This window comes from Vanellus vanellus (assembly GCF_965231255.1).
Source record: "Vanellus vanellus genome assembly, chromosome: 3".
NCBI classification, from domain to species: Eukaryota; Metazoa; Chordata; class Aves; order Charadriiformes; family Charadriidae; genus Vanellus; species Vanellus vanellus.
Window position 1 is genome coordinate 95,351,889 of NC_138907.1, and position 22,528 is coordinate 95,374,416.

At 37.2% G+C, this 22,528-nt stretch overlaps 1 protein-coding gene across 49 annotated transcripts in view; it reads right to left on the reverse strand.

Moving 5' to 3' along the window:
• Window positions 1-22,528, reverse strand: part of RIMS1 (regulating synaptic membrane exocytosis 1) — a gene marked incomplete at both ends in the record, with an annotated part of 345,938 nt that overhangs the window by 135,875 nt on the left and 187,535 nt on the right. For 36 of the 49 annotated variants that reach the window (XM_082481698.1, XM_082481686.1, XM_082481685.1 and 33 more), the window contains 5 exons: window positions 489-601; window positions 2,622-2,668; window positions 9,160-9,283; window positions 13,695-13,794; window positions 15,948-15,998. In XM_082481698.1, the coding sequence (XP_082337824.1) occupies window positions 489-601; window positions 2,622-2,668; window positions 9,160-9,283; window positions 13,695-13,794; window positions 15,948-15,983 (420 nt within the window). Of the gene's footprint in view, window positions 1-488; window positions 602-2,621; window positions 2,669-3,070; window positions 3,128-9,159; window positions 9,284-13,694; window positions 13,795-15,947; window positions 16,059-16,795; window positions 16,864-22,528 lie in introns of those variants that run through there. The other 13 variants (XM_082481666.1, XM_082481688.1, XM_082481677.1 and 10 more) reach the window with 3 other exon arrangements.

Sequence of the window (22,528 nt, forward strand, 5' to 3'; positions counted from 1 at the left end):
AATACTTAATAAGCACAGCTTTGATTAGTATTACAGACACTCCCAGGATGTAGTGTGTATCTAAATTAAAATGCATTACTGAACAGTGTAACTCTTAACAAATACACAGCTCTTTAAACACTCCCATAAAGAGGGTAAAGTGGTGCTACGCTTGTTATTGGCGGATTACTGGCTTGTACAAAAGAGTCACCATTTTCAACGCAGAGGGTACAGGATGACAAGTTCCAAGTCACTTTTATGAGCTCCTCTCAGTGTAAAATCCTGCACTCTTTGGTGTATTAAGACAACAATTCTTTACCTCTGCTGTGATTACAGTCATGGTTTGTGAGTGTGTATGGGGATCTTAAAGAACGTCTGAGCGATGTTAGTCTTTACCAACAGCAGACATTTCTCCTGACCTCCCAATCTACCTTGGGAACACAGAGGGCTGAGGGACCAGCACTTCATAGATTTTCATTAGCAACTCAGGAAAACCAAAATATGCTCACAGAAAGCTGCCCTGGTAGGACTTGCGGTGCATCCCGTAGGGCTCCAGGGCTGGTCGGAGATATAACAGAAATAGAAGGCCTTTCCATCTTCTGAGATTCAAAAGAACTTGAACCTAAAAATACATGAGAAACACATGAACTTTCCATCCAAAATTTTGAAGTGAATTTGGATAACTTACAGAATCATAGAATTGTTTTGGTTGGAAAAGACCTTTAAGATCATCGAGTCAAACCATTAACCTAGCATTGCCAAGTTACCACTAAACCTCAAGCATTACACCTACATGTCTTTTAAATACCACTGGGGATGGCGACCCAAATACTTCGCTGGGCAGCCTGTTCCAATGCTTGAACAACCCTTTTAGTGAAAATTTTTTTTCTAATATCTAATCTAAACCTCCCTGATGCAACTTGAGGCCATTTCCTCTTGTCCTATTACTAGTTACTAGTTAGAAGAGATCGACCCCCACCTCGCTGCAACCTCCTTTCAGGTAGTTGTAGAGAGCAATAAGGTCTCCCCTCAGCCTCCTTTTCTCCAGCCTAAGCAACCTCTCTTCCCTCAGCTGCTCCTCATAACAATTGTTCTCAAGACCCCTCACCAGCTTCGATGCACTTCTCTGGACAACTCCAGCACCTCGATGTCTTTCTTGTAGTGAGGGGCCCAAAAATGAACACAGTACTCGAGGTGGGGCCTCACCAGTGCCGAGTACGGCGGGATGATCACTTCCCTGTTCCTGCTGGCCACACTATTCCTGATACAGACCAGGATACTGTTGGCCTTCTTGGCCACCTGGGCACACTGCTGGCTCAAATTCTGCCAACTGTCAACCAACACCCCCAGGTCCTTTTCCACCAGGCAGCTTTACAGCTACTCCGCCCCAAGCCTGTAGCACTGCATGGGGTTGCTGTGACACACGTGCAGGACCCGGCACTTGGCCTTGTTGAACCTCATACCATTGGCCTCAGTCCATTGATCCAACCTGTCCAGATCCTTCTATAGAGCTTTCCTACCCTCAAGCAGATCAACACTCCCGCCCAACTTGGTGTCATCTGCAAACTTATGAATTGCTTTTCCTTTGAATTGTATAATGCTTGTACTTATACACAGTATAACTGGAATAATATACAGGAAGATTTTAACCTGATCTAGATAGCATAGTGAAAAAGACTGTCTGGATACCCTTACCCCAGATTAAACCTCCAATTTTTTTGTTTTATTTGAAATAACATATAAAAACGTGCTCCTCATATAGCAGCGACAAACCATCCCAAGTTTTATATATAAAATATTGTCCTCTGACAGAATCACACATCTCCCTTCTAACCTTCTATGATTCTATGAACTCAAACCTTTGAAGAATAAACCCACATCTGCTGTATGGATTATACTCCCGGTAGCCTCTGAAATTTTAACTCCCAAAGAACTGGCACACAGGAAGGTACATAGGACGTGCGTCTGGCACAGAGGGTGCTCCGGCGCCTGCTGTACATTAGTAGTTCTCCACCAGCAAAGCAGAGCCCTCTTTAATGAGACAAACTCCTGTCAGGTGTAACAGCACTTGGTGGCCCCACGGGACCCTGTCCCATTAGAGAAGGCTCAGAAAAAAAGGACTGGGAGCCATGGCCTTCACACGCTTCAGCTGACACCATTCAAATGGGATAGTTCGAAAGAAAACCCTTCTTTGGAAGCATGATACAAAAAAGTTCACCTAACCAATGTTTTCTTGTTAAGAAAAAGAGAAATAAGAGCTCTGGATTTAACACTGGATGGTGCAGGAGGTGAAATCCTGACATCATTTGCACCTTTGGCAATCCCTTATACCTGTTTTCTCTCTTATGTTAGGGCAAGTTAAATAACTGGTTTGGGTCACAGCATGTATACCAGTATACAACAACACAAGATATAGAAGAAAAAAATAAAATCCTGCTAACATTTGACATCTGTATAGCTTTTAATCAAATCTACATTGTTTTGAATTTAACACACAAGACCAAAACCCACTGAATTTTGTCATACAAAAACCCTGGAGCCAATGCAGTCTCCCAGTGCTCATCTTTCAAAAAATTCATAGCCGAAGCAATTGTGCTGGATACAAGACCATGCTCAGTGAAAGGAACGAGGCGTGTACTCACTAGACTCTAACGGGGGGTGAGAAGTCTCGGGAATCCGTGGAATATCACTAAAATGTGAATATACACATAGTAATTAGAAACAACGGAGATGACAATGTGCTGTAACAAATACATTTCTGGGACACTTTTTTAGAAATATGGATCTGGTTTTGTTCTAATGGGTTACAAGGAAAGAAAGGGGAAATATTTAAAGACATATTTTCCACTAGCGTTCATGAAAATCTTACTAATGCAAACTACTTCTTTCAAGTTAAGAAACTGGCAGACAACAATATGAGCACTAAAATGTTAATATTGTGGATGGATTCCACAATATTTTTACAACTAGAACAATAAAGTTAGAGAGTTTTTAGAAAGAGAAAGGTGGCAAAAGGTAGTATAGCTACAGATGTTCAACTAGTTTTTGAAGGGGAAAAAATAATAAAAAAAAATAAGACAGATTAACTCACTAGTAATTTTTATATAAACGTCTCAAGGAGTTCACAGAATGAAACTGATGAAAATGTCTTATAATAATGAAAAGAAAAAGCAAATAACATTAGCAATGTTAATCAAACAAAATAATAATGCATTTCTTCAAAAGGTAAAAAAAAAATAATCAAACCATAGTACAACTGGCTACGGACAGTATTCGACATACACATACCCAGCACATATACAGGTATAAGCAAAATCAAACTGGTTAAGTCCACACACATCTATTAAAATTTTGCCTTCAATAAATTTAGTCTTCCATCAAAATCTGGATGATGCTAGCTCCTGGCTCTCTTCTATTCTCAGCAATCATTGAAAATACATTGCAAGAGCAAGAAATGACTGGTATTGTACAAACATGAGCAAAGCAGCAGAGCAGGAAAACGGAAAAAAAGCTCTGAGTGATTTACTTGAAAATATTTTCATTCACACAAAATAATCCAAAATTGGAACCACAACAACATTTCTGCAGAACATTTACAAGACTTTAAGTCTAAAGCTGAGCATTTTAAAGGTATGCGGGCATTTCTCTGTTCAGTGAAACTCTATCTTACTGTCTTGGATGTCAAAAAAATTAAGTCTCCTAGGTATATAAAAGTCACTTATGAAAAAGAAACAGACACTTCAGTCAGAAAAGGGATGTAACAGTGCCCAATCAATTAGTCTTAAATTTGCTTTTCGTGTCCTGCAATTTAAACTTCTGGTGCATGTGTTTTAAAAAAGCCTATTTCAGCTCCCAGTTAAAGTCTCACATCAGCTTACATCTTGTATCACTCCAAAAGAATGTGCTTTTCTTTGCTTTCACTCTGTAATTCAAGAGTAATGTGGTCTCCTCAAACTCATGGAAATACAACTGCATCACTTATTCTTGACATGGCATAGTACTACTTCACAAACATATAAGCAGATTAACGATGTGTTGCACAGCAGGGCTGCTGTGTACATTTCTTCCCCTTAACATTTTCTCACTTCAATTTCCAGGGCAATTCTCATCAGTCCAAAATATTTACTTAGCATATTCAAATTGATTTTTCTGTTCAATACAACATTAAGTTTGCACTATTTTCTTGTGCTAGAATACAAAAACTCTTGTATGCAGTATAGCATTGTTTGTAATAATATCCCATTTAGGATATCTAAATGAGGGCTCATATGTGAAAGGATTGTTTCAACATGGAGACTTCAACCTACTGTGTCAAGTTTCATAATTCCTGAGTGGGTGAAAAAACGGTCAAGTTGGTAGTATTTTCCTCACTTAGAGCTGGTGATACAAAAGTCCTTGCCAGGTAAATGCCAAAAATAATCAGGTCTTTCTTAAGACTTTACTTATCAGAAAGGAAAGAACTGAAAGAAGAATGTTTTAATGTATATTCTTAAACCCCTTGTAATTCTTATTAAAAATTGACAGGAACAGTGGAAGCTAGAACATAAATTTCAATTCCCCCCAAAAAAGCATGGTTTGCCATAGAAATGTTATTTGGCAACTTTCCCACCCACCCTGTTCATCCTCATCATATTAGAGCTCATTCACCCTCAGGAAATCTCTAAACCTTTATAGTACAATGGAAAGCTTATATATATGCACATACACACACATAAATATATACATAAAAAGTGTGTGTGTATATAAAATTATTGCTAGGAAATTTTCTCTTCCCTAATATATATATATATATCTTTTTTAAGTACAGCTCCACAAAGAACTGCAAGACACAAAAAGCAAAGAAACCAATAAATTAAGTATGCAATACAGTACTGATCATCAAACTTGTGGCAGATATAATTCAAAGCTACGCTTCTGTCCATATTTAAACTTCTTAGAAATTCAACAATCCACTTTACATAATCATTTCTTAAGTATTACATCCCCACAAGAAAAGAACTGGCATTATTTATTTAGTGACTTTATCAAATACGAGTGGTATTTTTTTAAAACATTGGCATTTTAATTCAAGAATGAAAATTCAAAAAGGAAACTATAATCTAAAGCTTGTCAGGTAATAAAATGAGTCTTCTCTAGCCTGCTCTTACGGATTGCAGGAAATACTCTAAAACTATGACTCACAAACAAAGCTCTTCAGAAGAAATAGTAGATACCTTATGACTTATAATATTCAAAACTTCACTAGTCAAAGGAAATGGTAAAAACACAGTAAGAAGTAACACAACCATCTATTGAAAATAACAGCAAAATTTTGCTCTGATTTCAGAGCAATATGAACAACAGAAAGGTAATGTCGCACACATTTCAGTAAAGAGCTGCTGACATCAAACTTCGTCTTTCTCTCTGTACCCTGAAAGGTGAAAGTTTTCTGTGATCTTACATGATTTTACGTATGACTATCTTATGTCTGACCCTGCCACACCTCAATGAATACATAAATTAAATCAAGTTACACCTTAGGTTAAGACTACTCTGTTCAGATATATGGTTTGTCAGGATCACTACTTTGTAAAACACAGGAACAACTACAATTTCTCTGAGGGCTATTGTCAAGAGCTTGATCATTGAAGACAAAACAAATTCAAATGAGGTTGTACCCCACACCTCTTTAGGTTGCTCTGGGGACAGAAGCATCATTCTTTACACCCTACAGTTTTCAGTTTCCGCGTACCTGTCCCCAGTGCTCATACTCCTATTTCCAAAACCGTTCCTTCCCATCAGAACCTGTAGATCAATCTACCGTTTGCACTAATTACATTACTTGAGTGACTCTGGAATTCAGTACCGCCTGGTTTACGGTGGAGGTTCAACCTCCTTGTGAGGACCTTGAGCACAGCAGCAGCCCCTGCACAGAGGAGCTGAATCACCCAAGAGAAAGAACAATTTTGGCAACACTATCTGTGGAAATCCAAGCAAAAATAGCTAGCATCTGACAAAGAAAACAGAGATGAATGAAAAAAAAAATGTGTTGTACCTGCACTATCCCATAGATCTCACCCGAGCACACAAGAGACGTTGAGTTAGTTACCACGCCAGGGTTCTTCTCCAAAAAGCACGCTGCCACAGGATTTTCTACGCTGTCCTATGTTAAACACCTCTCGCGTTGTATGCATATTCATAGGTAATTCTTCCCCTCATATTTAGATAGCCAACCCATGAATTCTACTTTTTATAGGTTTCTTATCTACCTTGCGTTGCAATCATTAGCGTTAGCGTCAATTAGTTTCTATGGAGTTTTTACGGTACTATTGTGGTTATACTGTTTATTGTTGTTACGCCTTCAGCTGCTAATAGTGTTACGTTTCACATTTTTCTCTAATAAACATCCTACAATTATCCATTACTCAAAATTACATTTGCTGGTAGATGAAGAAATCCAAATTTACAAGACTGAGCAAATTGTTTAGACATCAATTTTGTAACTGGCAGTCATCTAGTTTATGGGCTTACGGTCCTCCCATTATTCACTTAAGCCAAACTGTCTCATATTTGGGCTTTTTAGACCGAATATGCTGGGACTTTTTAGAGACCATTAAAAGTGCTGGTACATTATTTGCATTATTAATACCGAGAGATGAAAACACTTAAATTATGCAAACGAACTATCATTTTTCAGGTCTTTCGGGAACCTATTTCCTCACAGGAATTTTAGGTGTAATGGATTACCACTTAATGCTGTATCAAGCAGCTTTCATTTTGCTGAGTCAGCACCTAAAGCAGACATAAAACTTTGAAACACTACACTTGTTGGATTAAATAAAATTCCCTGTCATGAATTAAAAACAATCACATAGTTTGGAGATTTCCTTCCTTGCACAATGCATGATTATTTTTTGTTCTTTTAAGATGACAGACAGGTAAATCCCAATCTGATACAAAACAACAGGATTTTGACTCATTACTGCTGAAGAAAGAAAATATCTTTCAATTTCAAAGTTACATGCTCTAGTTGCTTTGGGATATCCATTTGCTCTTCTCAAAAAAAAAACCCGCAAACCAAAAACCCTCAAACAACAACAAAAAAATCAATCAAGACACAGCTCTACGAGAATAGTAGTATAGCATGCAAAAACCTCCATGCCAAGACTCCATTTATCTCAAAAGAAAAGTACAATCTGATGTGCTTTACTTTTGCCTATGTCTGGAAAAAATATCCATGGGTCATCCAAAACAAAACCTTACATTTTATTGGTACTATTTCTGGGTGCGCTTTTTTAGTGCAAAATTCACTGCTCAGATTCAGAAACATTATCTGATTTTGAATGCACTTCATGTTCTGTGCCTCAGTTCAACGGTTGTGGTATTTTCTCTTCAAGAATATGTCACTGGAATGTAGTCACTTTGTACTTCATTTTTGGAAGCTATTAGATTTATCAAATTAATAAATAAAATAATTCAATTGGTTTAATAATGAACTTATCTTAAAAGTTTAAGGATATGAGGCATTTGCAAATATACTGAGAGCGATAAATGTCTCTAAAGCTCATTAATTAAAATACTAATCTAGTACTTTCCTTTTACGTCAATTTTCAGGTTTTCTTCAATTGAGACATGGAGTTCAAGTCAGATCCAGTATCAACATATTTATTTTCTGCTGATTTAAACATAAAAACTATACTTCCAAAAATCTCCTTATGGCATTTTATTTTTAATTATAAAGACGCAGGACTGAATTTGCAATTTTCAGTCAGGAATGTCTCCTAATTTATCCAACTAAAGAATGTAAAATAAGGTTTCTTCTCCCCCACAATCTCCATCTGGATGGTAATTTTAGCCTTTAACAACCACTATAATTGCATCAAGCTTTCATTTTCCATTAGAAGGTCAAACTCATAACTGGAATTAGCAACAAATATTAATTTTGTTTTAGTACTTTTAAGAGTGGTTGCCATTAAGAAGGCAGAACTCATTTGCAAATATAGCTAGACTTGCACTGTATAGACAAAACCAAACATCAAAAATTGACGTGAAATAAATGTAAAAGAAGAACATTTTAGTCAGAAAGAAAATTAATAGTGGTTCTTGTTTCTAAAACTGAAAACTTACCATATTTAAGACAGATAAATATTATAATTGGAATGAAATCTAGCAAATGCAAAATGAAATAATCATGCATTCATAAGGAAGAAGCAGTTTACCATCTACCTACAGGATAGCAGTATTTAGAGACTTATAGCGACTGCACAAGAACTCTGGGAATGTAACAAATTACAGTGAAATTTAAATCCTTTCAATTGTTTTTTCTAAACTAGCCGAGTCACTTTTAATTCCTAATTATGTGACTGTTCTGCAATATAAATGTGAATTTACAATATATGATTCATATTTAATCCTGTAAGACATAGCTCAAAACAGTCCCCACAGAGTTATGTTCGGAGAAGGAGTGTAGAATATCACTAAAACAATCGTGACAAATGCAGGGCCAAACCCACTAATCTTATAAATTCAAATAGATTTTATGATCTTTCTAAGGTTTATTTGGGAAATGAAGAATATAGGAATTGTTACCACAAACCTCCAAACCTGGATTTATAATAATTAAAAATTAAGATTATAAACAGAACACGTTAATGCTATGTCTTCATAAATACACAGGTATTTTTGTTTCCACTTTTGATTTTGATGACAGTATCGTTTAAGGCCAAATAATACAATCTTTTCAATTAAGACTTTTGTTTTTCCTTTTTTTAGATCTTTGAGGAAGGCCTGTTCAAAATCCTACTAGCATTGACTTACTAAAATCCTGCAATGCTTCATGTTTGCTGATCCTTATTTCTACTTGTAGAAGTTATTCTGATTTAATGAAGCTAAACGCCTGAAACCCAGAGTTTTCTCATGCAGAGATCCACTTGATCCACCATTTTTCCTTTCCCACTCAGCAAAAACCTTGTTAGTACTTTGACCGTACAGAAAACAACATTTATACTTGCATATATCACTGCAAATATCCAAGATTGTAAATGGCAGTGAAGAAAATGGAATAGACAGAAGGTCAATAATAGAAAGTGAATCATATTCCATTATTAAGAGATAAAAAACAATGAACTCACAAACAGTCCCTTTAAAAGTCCCATTAGTAGAAGTAATAACTGTGCGTAAGAAGCAAGTCTTTAGCCTTACCCAATAGGCCTTGAAACAATAATTTCAACTTGAGGTTCTGATTTTGATTCTAAAATAATGTTGTAAACTTCTTCATTTGTAGCTCCAGGCAAGGGTTTACCATTCCATTCTAGAACTTCATCCCCTTGAATTTAAAGAGAAGTTTAGCTCATTTCCATATTCTTTTACGAAGAAGTGCAAAACATTTATGAAATCTATATAACCAAGTAACATTGCCCTCAATTAAAAGGTGCGCTGAAACCCAAAAAAAGGTTTTTGAGACACTGTCAAAGCTCCTTTCTCATAACACAGCTGCAATCTGTACACATAGAACATATTAAAGAAACCACTTGTGCAAACATATTAAGTATGTCCAAAATAATACAGCACCTGTTATTGTGCTATTAGCTGAAAGAGTCTTTTTAAAAGAACCTTCATTAACTAGCGGTAATACACTTTGAAAATAGAGCAGTCTTCAAAAATGAAAAATATAAACACCTACTGTTAAGCCTTTAAAAATCGCGATATTTTATTACAGTTTATATACTGCACATTTTGATTTCCTCTACAAACAGGACAGTCTTCACTGTCTGTGTCAAATGAATCAAAAATAAAAGCAAGGAGAGAGTCACTGTCTCCTGAGGATGTTAGCGGGGGCCGAAAGGAAAACATGATGTGAAAGTTATTTAGATAACTTTATTTTTTCAGCTTGCCATTTCTGGAATTTAAATGGTATGTACATTACACTGTATTTTGGCCTTATAAAAAGGTGAAAATCTTGAAGTATAGTTTCTAAAGAAAGATCAGTATATACAATTAAACTGCAGGAACATAGGGTAAGTTTACACTCTCATACCATATGCAGCAGTCAAAACTTCACAATCACTATCTGATGCCACAAATAACTTTCTTTATTGACAATATCTTTATGTTTATCAGATTCAGTCAGGAACCACCCTTCAGCTGCTGGCTTTGCTCCTTTCTGAGCACATCTAAGCCAAATGATCGAACCCATGCTTGTTAATAAGCCGAGGAAAACTATCCCAACTGCAGTCCTGTCTACCAAAACACACGGCTTCAATTTCTTTTTATGATCAGCAATTGACAGTCCTTTTTCCCAGTCAGTCTATATTTTGTATCTTCAGAAAGGACCCCACCGAGTATTCCACTGGCTTTCACAGCATTTTGACATTCTTTAAAACATAAGGGCTTGCTAATGACAGACTTAATAAATGCTTGCTGATGTAAGTTTAATTTTCTACCACGTTCTTTAGCTGAAACAGTTTAAAATATTTCATCTTTTTATTACGTAATCTTATGTCAGATGGGGAACAGGAATTAGATATTGCCTAGGAACTTCATTTAAAACGTATACAACTCAGTGAAAACACACAGTCAGTTTCTTCTGTAATTACGGCTGTATTTTAAAGCTAACAACTGTTATAAACTAACATCTTGTTTTTACCTAAAATAGAATTCGATTTCTTTAGAGATAATTGGCTTAATTTACAAAAGCATTCCAGGCATCAAAAGGAACAGAATGTGGCCAGCTTTGCAACAGCTATAACTTAATAGCAAAAACCGACAGGGACATATGCTAAATATGTAACACTAAATTATTTAAACCTAATTTACACAGCAATGAATCTATCACATTTTAGAAGAAGCCAAAATAGGTGCAACGTGGTTGAGAATCCTGAAGAGGAACGTATAAGGTGTCTGTATTGCTATTTTAGAGGACTTAAGCAGCTTTTTGAGAGTCACCGAGAGATCAAATGATAAAAAAGAAAAAATGCCAAGACAATTAAACATAAGATCATCATAGTCAGAATGCTAAATTAAGAGAAGTGGCTCCAACTATTCTTACTGAAAACTAGATCCAAATGGAGATTTCGGTGAAATGGCACTTCCGCTAGCTCTTACCAGATCCCCACCATCCATCTTTTGCTCACCTGGTCCAGTTCTTGACCTTTTTGACCAGCCAAGGCCTTTTACATTGCCTCTTTCGTCTAAGATGCTGTCTATAAGGCTTACATTCTGACTTCTGCTCTCACTACAGGCATGGAAACAGGAAAACACCATCCAGATACTCAAAACTTGGACATATGCAAAACCCAACTGGACACAATCCTGTGCCACCTGCTCTAGCTGACCCTGCTTAAGCAGTGGGGTTGGACCAGAGATCTCAGGAGGCCCCTACCCACCTCAACCACTCTATGATCCTGTGATACATTGCTGCATATTCAGATGAGATGAACTTCCTGGTCTTAAGTCCCACTGCAGTAGCCCAGAGCTGCAAGTCAGTCAGTCAAGAAGCAGTTAGAGACTTTACATTGTAGATGTTTAGGATAACCAAGATACCTGCACAAAGCTGGCTGGCAGAACCTACAGGACACCTGCACCCTTATGGAGCCACTTCTGCTGGTGAGGCATATATTCCAGGATATCTAAGATGCCTCTAGAAAGGAACGTTCATGCATGTTGCATTCTACCCCCACTTACTGATGTGTGTTCAGCAGAGTTAGAAATTTTCAGACCTGTGCTGCAAATCCCTGAATTTTATTATATTGATTTTTAAATGAGAAATTTGGATTGGGAGATACCTCTGGGGGTCACCTAGTTCCAACCCCTGCTGAAAGTAGGGCCAACATCAAAGGATAGACCAAGCTGTTCAGGGATTTGACCAGATGAGATTTGGGTATCTCAAAGGAAGGATATGCAACACCTCCTCTGGGCAACCTGTTCCAAGCCTTAACTATCCTCTCTAGATACAGGAAGAAGAAATTTCACAAACAGGAAATTTCACAAACAGGATCTCTCTCATTCCAGCTTGTGCACTTTTGTTCTCATGTGATAAGTGTGCACCTCAGAATAGTCCAGCCCTGAGTTCTCTACAGCCTCCCATTAGCCAGGTAAAAACAAGAATTAGACCCTCCCATGCTCTTTTCTTTGCCAGTTCTCTCCGCTTCTTGTACGCCATATGCTCCAGACCCCTAACCAATTTTCTGTCCAACCTGGTCCAGTTTGTGAGTATCTCTCTTGTACTAGAGGAACCCAAACTGGACACAGTACTCCAGATACAGCCTCATAAGCACGGAATAGAGAGCAGTAACCACCTCTTTCAACCTGCTGGCGACAATCCTGCTAATATGGCCCTGTATGCAATTGGTGTTTGCTGCAAAGCTGCTTTGGTGACTCATGTTCAACTTACTGTCTTCCAACATCTCCAGACGCTTTTCTGCCAAGCTGCTTTCTAGATGGTTGGCTCCTAGTGCTTACTGTTGCACTGGGTTATTCTCTTCCTGATGCAAGACTTTGTATTTGCCTTTGTTAAAATTTATGAGATTAGTACAATTACTCAATGATTTATAAATTTAGCCAAATTTTGGATGTTTTTCATAAAGAGGAAAAAGTGTGTTTAGCTAACAGCAAGGACTCATCTATACCTTTTTGTGTTTTAGTCCCATATATTAGGATGAACAGACTTTCATTCATTGAGAACATGCACAAAACAATGTATTTTTTTCTGTGAAATTATTTTGGCTCTAAAAATAATTTTAGAAAGTAAAAACAGCTTTGACTTAAAAAACAACTAAGACCAGACATTAGAAATGTAATATGTCAGCCCAAATAGTTGAAGATTAGTGGACAGAAACTTATTTTCTTTAATTATAATCTGCAGGTAGAATCTATAAACAACTATAATAATCGGTGCTATCAACCCCAAGTATATTGACCTGGTAAAATAAAAAATTAACAAATGCTAAATCGAAGTAGGATACTTTTAGAGTATCATCATCTTTTCTACTTCTTTATTACTATTTGCTTCATGTAATTATCCTAAATTCTTACAAGTTGTCATCGGAGTTTCTGGATTCCTAAGAAGGCATTGCATAGTCTTTGGTTTGCTAAGACAATACTTGGAAAGTAGTTGCTTAGAGCCATGGTAAAAATATAAACCACTGAAGAAGGAATCTTGAAATCTAACTGCTATGCATAGTTCTCGCTTCATTTAGAAGCTTGAAAAGCGCAGCCACGTATTTCTAAGTGCAGTATATACATCTTATGTAAGTGAAATATGTTCAGATCACTTTCTTGAGTTGTTTTCCGTTTTTATTTGTAATAATTCACATTGAAAGAAGTCCATTGTGTACACAGTGCATCATCCTTCAGGTGACACTATAGTGCAAGTAAAGTAACTGTAGTGACTTCTGTTTGCCACAATGAAAGAGTTTTAAAAAAATGTTCGCGTTGCTTCTATAGAGTTTAACAAGCAGATCCTGAGCTAGCAAGCAAAAATTTACCAGTGACACTCAGTCCTGACACCAGCACTGATCAGGAGTGTCTTGTATTTTACTCATACATCCAAGCAATTGGAGTTAATAATAAATTAGAAATGTAGGCAACTGTGGCATTCCATAATAACATTACAGTATTGACCTGTATTTAAAAAATATTAGCATATCACATGACCAATGTTGATATAAATTAACAGTTCCATGACAAAAAGCTGTAATTAAAAGACAATATATTTTGTATGCAACTGATTGATTTACCTGCTCTGAGATGTCCCACCACATCAGCCAAGCTACCTTTCTTCACTTTGGTAATGAAGGCACCGAGTCGACCTAATTCTGTCATTTTTCCTCCAACAACCTAGTTAATCATAAATGTGTGAGTTTTCAAGCCACAAAACAGACATCATATCAAGCATAAATGTACAGACAGATCAGTTTTCACATTATTTTAAAAGTTAAACCTAAAATACGCATAAGCAAATCTATTGTCAATTTGGGCTTTACAGAGGCTTAAAGACAAAGTTAAAGGTACAAAATGGCCAGATCTTCTTGAAAAGAAGTAAAGCTGCCACAGAATGAATAAAATTGATATTCCTTTTAATGTGCTTGACTAATCAATCTTATGCAGTTTGCTAAGTATGTAAATCTGTTGCAGAAATAACATTTCTTAATAAATAACCAAGAAAAAGTGCTTTTTGCAAATAGAAATCTGTCATGTTCTTAAGTTTAAATGGCAAGTGCACATCAAACCAAACATCTGAAAATCCCCAAATGCAATTGGCACAATAATTAAAAACTTAGCAAATACACTACTAGGAAACATGAACAAACAGTTCACAAGAACATTGCTACTGCTAAAACCCAGACGCTCTCATCCAAGCACATGACAAAACAAAACAGCACTTCTGGCTTTTCTTAAACAGAACTGAAGAGAGCTATTTTTGAAGATGACTGCATGATACGGAGATCAGGAAAATCAGAAAAAAATAGCTGCCCTCAAGACAGAGATTTTTAATAAAATATAAACGAAGAAAATGTAGTCTTGCTGACTTGCTGTTTACCTATCTTACTCTCTCGATTTTTTTGTGTCAGGAATATCCTGAGAGTAGTTTTATAGTAAAATGAAACTGTGGAATGCTGGTCCATTAGGTATTATTTCACCATGCGGCAATCACAATAAATACTAAGAGCTTAAATACAGATATATATCCAAGAAAATCCAGAAGCCTACCTGTGAACAAGGTTGTCACATGATAATGTATGAAATTTATCAGTGGGGGTCTTAGTTCACATCATACAAAAATGAAACTTGAAAAATCAAAGAGAATCTCTCCAATCTACATTTCCTACAAGGACAAACCTTTTTTCTCACCTATTAAAAAAAATTGCTTGCTGTCAGCAAAAATCACCCTTGTGCTACAGACTACTAGACATTGAGTAGAGTGAAGCTGTTCTCATCTTCTGTATTCCCACGCCACACTATCTCACTTTAAAGTAAGAGCGGCTCTTACTCAGGACATGCCATCTCTGAGTTCACAAGGTTCTTTCCTGATTTAACTCCCACCACGATGAGCAGAACCCACAACCCACAACTCCGTCACATGCAAGGGACTGAACTATCAGACAACTACATGCAAGGAGTGGTTCAGTGTTAGTCCCCTTTGAAGTAGACTCAGTCCTAAGTGGATGGGATTGTTTCTTGTTTTGCATTGTTTCTGTTGTTCTCAGCGGGGAGAGGAAGACACACAAATTCTCTCAGTCATCTCTGGAGCTCCATATAGTTAAAAATATACATGGAGAGAGAAACTCTTGACCTGGCACACCATACTCCTCCCACCAGCTTCATAAGTAGCACGCTCTCTCTTTTAAGTGTTCTGGCAATTTAGGGACACAAGCCTAAGAGGCCGCTAAAAATGACTAAATTAGGGATTTAAATAAAATGGACGGTGCTGCCAATGTCTTAATTTTGGGGTACTGGATTAACTGGAATTACATTTAATATAGTCTCTACTATGCTTTAAAAGGTCTTTTTTTCAAATTTTGGGGTGAACGTTTAGTTTCATTCTACAATATTTCTGTTTCTGAAGGGCTGTGCAGATTTTAAACAATGACCTTGTAAACATTTGCATCCAGATGACATTTACATATGTGGATCATGAGATGAATTACTTGACTGAAAGGCAAACAGTAGAGCTAGAAAAGGCAGGACTCCATTAGTGCATTGCAATGTGCAGTATGTCTTGCAGACAGGAAGCTGAATAAACATATACTTTTTAACCAAAACAGTTCAGCTCCTTTGCCACGGATGAGTGGAAGACAGCACAGAAGGATTAAATACATTTACATTCATAATTTATCTCTATAACTTTCAAAACTTACTAAAAATAAGGAATGTATTTTCTGTCAAATGACCACATAATTGAAGAATCCTCTGATTTAATGTGTTAGACCTTTAGGTCTAAGGTCAGTGGAAGTTTCTTTCATTTACCACATAACCCATGTAATACTTACTTTTAGCCCCAATAATGCACCTGATTCTTTTGGCATGGTTGTTCTCTTGTTAAGAATAACACGCCCAATTAAGCGATCTCCCTCTTTAGAAGGCTGCCACGTTACTGGGTGCTGTTAAAAAAACAAGCAGCGGAATTAAAGAAGCGCAACTACCTTCCTGTATTTAGATGCACGTTTATAAGCCAATAAAATTCCTGGATCATTATGTCACAATGACACAAACATCCTTCAGATCTGTTACATATTGCACCTGAGCTTTCTATTATTGTACCTGTTGGATTCTGGCTTTATTAAATATTTATGCCCACTGTAAAAAAATCTCAGCACTAATTCTGCAGGTAGAATTACAATACAATCCAAAGTTCAATACAGTTAAACATTTAAAACATACCTTAGGTAATGAAATCAAACATTTACTTTTCAATTCCAAGACCCTGAAAATTGCATTCATAAATTCTGTTCTTTAGAATAATATACACTATACAGCTCTACCATACGGGTTCACTATATAATAAAAATCCAAAAGATCCTTTCCCGCCACAAGTAAATAGAAAAAGTCACTAATCTCTCCCAGACCAGCATCACACTCACAACTGCTTTTGTGGTGTGTAGTGAAACCTAGTATCATGTCTGTAAAAGAATTAAATTTAAGTTAAAATTCAGGTGATTTTACTAGTATATATTTTGATGAAAATTTCTTTCTGATTTCAATCTCCATGATCCACCAAACCAAACTTTCATAGAATTTGTATAGAATAATTTTTTGCAACAAAATAGCTATGCTGAACTGAAATAATCAGCAAACATTTTAATCCATACCTATGAACCTCTTTTTCCCTATTTCTTACCGAACTAATAGGGGATGTCTCCCTGCTGTGCCACGTGGCAGGATCCAGCCAGTAATAATCCAAGTCACCTGGAAGAATATGAATAGAAAGAAATGTGTAATCTCTCAAACAGAGAAAGATGTACGAATGATTAATTCTGCATGCATGAATTTTAATGTGCAATAGTTTGATGAAGCAAATATAAAACCCGTATTATGATGCAAATTAACTTACAGCAAATTGAAAACAATATAGCCTAATAATATAAAACCAAAACCGCATACTAACGCATTTATTTGCACCTCTGCTTTTTCACGAATTGCATCTCAGAATCGGTTGTGCACTCCTGCTGGTTTTGACTTTGCCCAGTCATCTTCCAAGAATGGACCCCGACGCATCGCATTCACAGCCCCCCTCCTCCCCTCATCTCCATACCAAACACACAGGACTACAGCTAATGACGACATGAGAGGGAATACTCCACAAAATAGGCACTTAGCTATAGTTAAGGACAGAACAGTCAACCACGCTCAAGAATCTGCGAAGTAGTTGATCAATACTGTGACAACAGGTACCGTACAGAGAGGCAGAGGAGCTGGTAAAGGGTAACAGGGCAAAACAGCCACACAAATAGAGCAAATAGTGCCGACAGCAGAGAGGAGGTTGAAATCTTTCATTTTCTTTGGAACAAATTTATACACTACGTACATCAAGAATAGACCTGTGAATTACAGGTCTGGAAGTCATGAGCCCATTGGGCCAAGGAGGGGAACTGTGGGTAGGGTTTGGGAGCAAAGGCAGCAGAGTGTAACAGCACAGGGAGTACATATGAATTTATGAAACGCTAAGGAAACCAGAGTCTGACTTAATATATTACAGCTGTAGAAGGCTGAGTTGGTAGCAAAAAAAAAAAAAAAAAATACAAACTTCACTGGCAGTTGTCTGAGACAGAGGACTGATGTAACTGTGCACTCCAAGAAGGAAAAGGACGTGGCAGAAATTGCAAGAGGAACAATATCGGTCAGTGCAAGTCAGAGCGCAATTTTCTTTACAAAGAGGAAGGGTGCAGGTGATATTGGGAAGGACACAGGAGAATGATGCAGGCTAGAACAGAAGGATAAATGTGAGACTGATACAGCAGGAACAAGTCTGACGTGTTTCTGTACTAGCACTAGCTTTAAACAGAATATACCTGTGAGCTCTGAACCTTGGCATTTTTTTATCCCTTTGGGCATTGCCACAGTGTATTAACGAAAATGCAACAGTGTCATTAGAAAGGTGAATGACAACTCTTTCTATTGGTCTTTTGCAAGAACAGCAATATATAAAAGCTTGATCTGAAATAACCAAGAGATAGTTTTAAATTTTATCTGAGAAAAAGATGATTCTGCCATTGAGCTTAGAATGCCTTTAAACACAGGAATAAACCCCCCACCGACCCAAAATCCAGCTCTCACTTCAGAGGTTAGTTTGGGACCCTGAAGGAAATACAGTCACCTCTCACTGAGGTTTATATCCATACCCGCACTCCAGGCATTTTGCACCCTTACTTTGGCACAGAATCTTATCCATTTGAAATATATTAGTGGAACAGTTTAATAATACTGCTTTTTGAATTGACAAGTAATTTTTCTTCCAAGTTTTTGAATTATTATGTCCCAGAGCTAATTTTCATTAGGGAACAACTCTTCACACGCTTTCCTAACAACATTCCTACAAACTCTTTACCAATCATTTAAAAGCCACTGGGTAAAAAAACTACTTCATCATTAAAGTCAGATACTTATTGCTGATACCATCTGCACTCTTGATATGCCCTATGTCTTCAGAAAACGTTTTTTATTTATTATGTACACTTTAGGCAATACATCTTCACTATCTTATTTTAGAAAACACATCTCTATAATACTAGTTAGATCAATACATTTACTAACACACAGATATCCAACAGAAGCCCCAAAAAAAGCAGGCTTCTAGCAAGGAAGAAAATATACATTTACATGAAGAATTTATTATTTTTAACTCTTTTTCTACAATTTTTAGATGCTGATTATGAAATACAAGTTGCACCACTCTATAATCCATAACATCTCTAATAGCTTACCATCTACATGATCATATGCACGAGCTTATTTTTAAACAGCTTATTATTACCATATGCGTAACCACACGAGGCAGTTTGCGGTTGCATTAGCTACTGCAGTTCTGCAATTCTGGAGAGCTTAATTTCACATTAAAGATCTTTCAATTTTATTTTTAGCATCATGCCTTGCACCTTTCTGGAATTCAGAACTGCAACAAGAACAAAGATAAATTCGCAAACTAGACTGCCACCCCAAGTGCTGGTAGTAAGCTGGGACCTGTGGCACAGACCTCTCCAGTTTTCAATAATGGACTCAACAGCGACACCAAAAACCAACTCTCTCCCGTGTGTGCTGGTCTGCCACAGGCAAGAGACAACAGACTTTGCCTCCATGTTTCACAGCTATTTGCTCAGCAATAGAGCAATGGTCAGGCAGGAATAAATGTCAGCTCCGGCATGCAGAGGTGTGTGTCCAAGTCCATTTCTGCTCTTATGCCCATTGCTCACTGCTCTCTTTTCCTTTCTTCCTTCCCCAGCCTTAGCTTCTAGGTACAAGTTTCCTTGCTGCTCTTCCTCCTGGTTATTCCAAATCTGTGACCGATTGATTCATGCATCTAGCATCCTTCCCCACCGGCAGCAGCAACATCCTCTCATATGTCTTCTGCCTTGGCTCCTACCTGCTAATGTTCCCTTCTCACCATCTACCTACCCCTTGCTGACTTTCTTCCCCGTCCATTTTGTTGCCATTGTCCATCTTCTGTGTCCTCCTTCTTCTGGCTTTGGTGTCCTCTCTTTAGGTTGTGTATTTTAATCCCTCCTCCCTTTCACACCCCTTGGATAATGAGCCACATCCTCACAACCCCCTTCTCCCCTAACTTTCTGTCCCTTTCACCCCTCCTGATAGTTCTGCACTTCAGTAAATTCCAGGAGCTACATCCAGCATGGCTGACCATGGCCACGGTCCTTTCACCCTCTGCTCTCAGAAACTGAGAACAGAAACTGCACTTCAAACGCAGCTGTACTGAGCTGGGGAATGCATAAAGGTAGCTTTCAAATCAAAATTCTTGACTGAAAGTGATGGGTCTATGATTTGGTGCTGCAAAACGCATGAACTGGGAAGAAAAAATTCCACGTTCCTGAAAAATGACTGGATTTTTAAATTCTGAAATTCAGTATGAAATAGACTACTTGCATGCAAACTTTTGGCTGAATCTACAACTGTAAAAAGGGGTTTACAACGGAGAGCATCAGTTAAACTACACTCACAAACACTCGTAAAATAAAACATACAAATTAAACCATAAAGGAACAAAATCCCCAAATAAACTTAAAAAATATTTTATGCCGGCAACACTGACATTAGGGTCTTGACATCTGCAGTTAAGTACTCTGTTACAGCTATACTTCTAAAAATATTTTCTCCTTGATCATCCTGTTATTGCTGCTTCGCTACTTACCTATTTATGCCATTCTTGCACTCCCATATCCCAGAACTGACTATTTGTTTAATTACACAAAATAATTTCACTGAACTAGCATTACAGAGATCCAGGAATAGGTAAATAACATGCAAAAACTTACAGTCTAAAAGAATTTCAGATTTTCTCAAAAGAACCCACATGACAACTCAAACCAAGAAAACCCCTAGACACAAGAATACTCTCACCACTGGTAAAAATAACTAGTAAAATAAGGAAAATTTAAGACATTATGGAGACCAAAAAACAACTTTTCTAAGGAGCAAACAATTGATTTACAGGCTTAAATTGCTTTTAAACACTTTTAAAACAAAGCTTTAAATACAAAAAGATGAAAAACTTAAAAATAATAAGCCCCTATGAAAATATACATATACTGTACCATTATTTTTGTACAACTGATATATTTTTAAAACATACAAAGATGTATTTCAACTTAAAGCATATTATTAAAAATGCATTTGCAGTTATAATGCGTGATTTACTTAAGACTAATGGAGTGAAACAAGTATATATTTATAAAACCTTTTTTCCTGAAGGAATAATTCAAAAGTTGTATCCTGCCAGCAATGAAATATTTTTCCCATTAACATGCTGCTGCTCCATTACTTTACTCTTGGACATAGACGGATATAATCATAAATCTACTTTACAAGACACAAATGTGTTCAGTTTTTTTTCCTTGAACAGTCTTTTGCAGTCTTCGATCAAATTTCAAGATGGGATGTAAAACTCTAATAATTGCCTTTGTTTTGATATCCATAACATGTGTGCCTTCAAAATAAAGGGAAAGCAAAAATCTCACCACCAAAAAACCCATTTTCTCTATAATACTTCATCTTCAGCAGCACTACTCATACCAAAAGCTAACGCTGGGATACTGCAGTTTCAAGTGAAGTCCTGCAAAGGTGAGAAGTGCTGGAAATGACAGCCTTGTCTCTCTCGCAAAGGCAAAACGAACACAAAATATGAGTAAGTCTGTTATCGTGTATGACCAGTCACGCTGATTTCCAAAGAGTCTTGAATACCGGAGATAAAATACCCCAAGATGTTTCCCCAAATCCATCCAGACTGTATTTGGAGACTACTGATATTCAGCAAAGAACGTGCTTCTGGTGTTTTGCTCAAATCCAGATGCACTAGATTAGCAGCGGTTACTTAAGACAAGAAGCAGACAGTCTAATGATAAGAGTCAGTCAGCCCATGTTAGGCACTTAATTGAGCCTAATGTGTAGCTGCTAATTAATAAAGCAGTTCTATCACGCAACTGGGAATCTTAGACAATTATTTTCAGAGGCTGCATCGAAAATTAAGGCACAAACTTACTTCCTGTGCAGTCAGACCAGATCTCTCTGATTAACACACGCAACAGCCATTTATGTATTTACCTTTGTTAATTTTTAGGATCAAATACAGCCTTCGTTAAACAGACAACAAAGCTTATCAAAGACCTGGAACACCCTCTGTTATGTCTTCCACAGTTCCCATGGAACCGGATCAGTATGTCATGGAAATAATCAACTGTTTCCCAAGGTAAAAAATCAATAGAAGCCACGCATCAACCTACGGAAAGTTCCAACAAATGCCATGAAACTCCATGTATCAACTTGATAGCCTTCTTGCTTCATAGCCTGAGTTTTCACAAGTTAGAAGACCACTCTACATGCTATTGGTAAATGTCTTCAACACACTGTTAGTGCCATCAAAAACATCTGGCAGTCTACAGATGTCATACTGTTAAGCAAGAAAGCACTTCTGGGCCCAAGAAAAAAAAAAGATGCTAATCATTTTATCATGTCAGATAAACGATGTATCTTTAAACCATTATAGTCAAGCTGCTAACTAACCCCATAAAGAGAAAAACCACGAGTACCCTGGCTGGACAGACAACCTTCGCACCGAAGTGGCAAGCAGAGAATTCAAAAGCTAGCCACTGCCTATTTATACAGAAAGCTTCACAAAAATGTTCATTATCTCCTTGCTCTCGAATCAACCCGCTTCAGATGCCTACAGTTAAGAACTTAAATCCTTGCAGAACGAGGTCTGTGTTTTAGCATTTATGCAGTCCAAGGACAGGCTGGCTCATGCGGTATGTGGGAAGAATGCACCGCATAACTGTGAAGTTTAGGGTTTATTTTGTACAGAAAATATATAATTGCATTGAGATCTCTGCTGGCATGTGTCCTAAACACT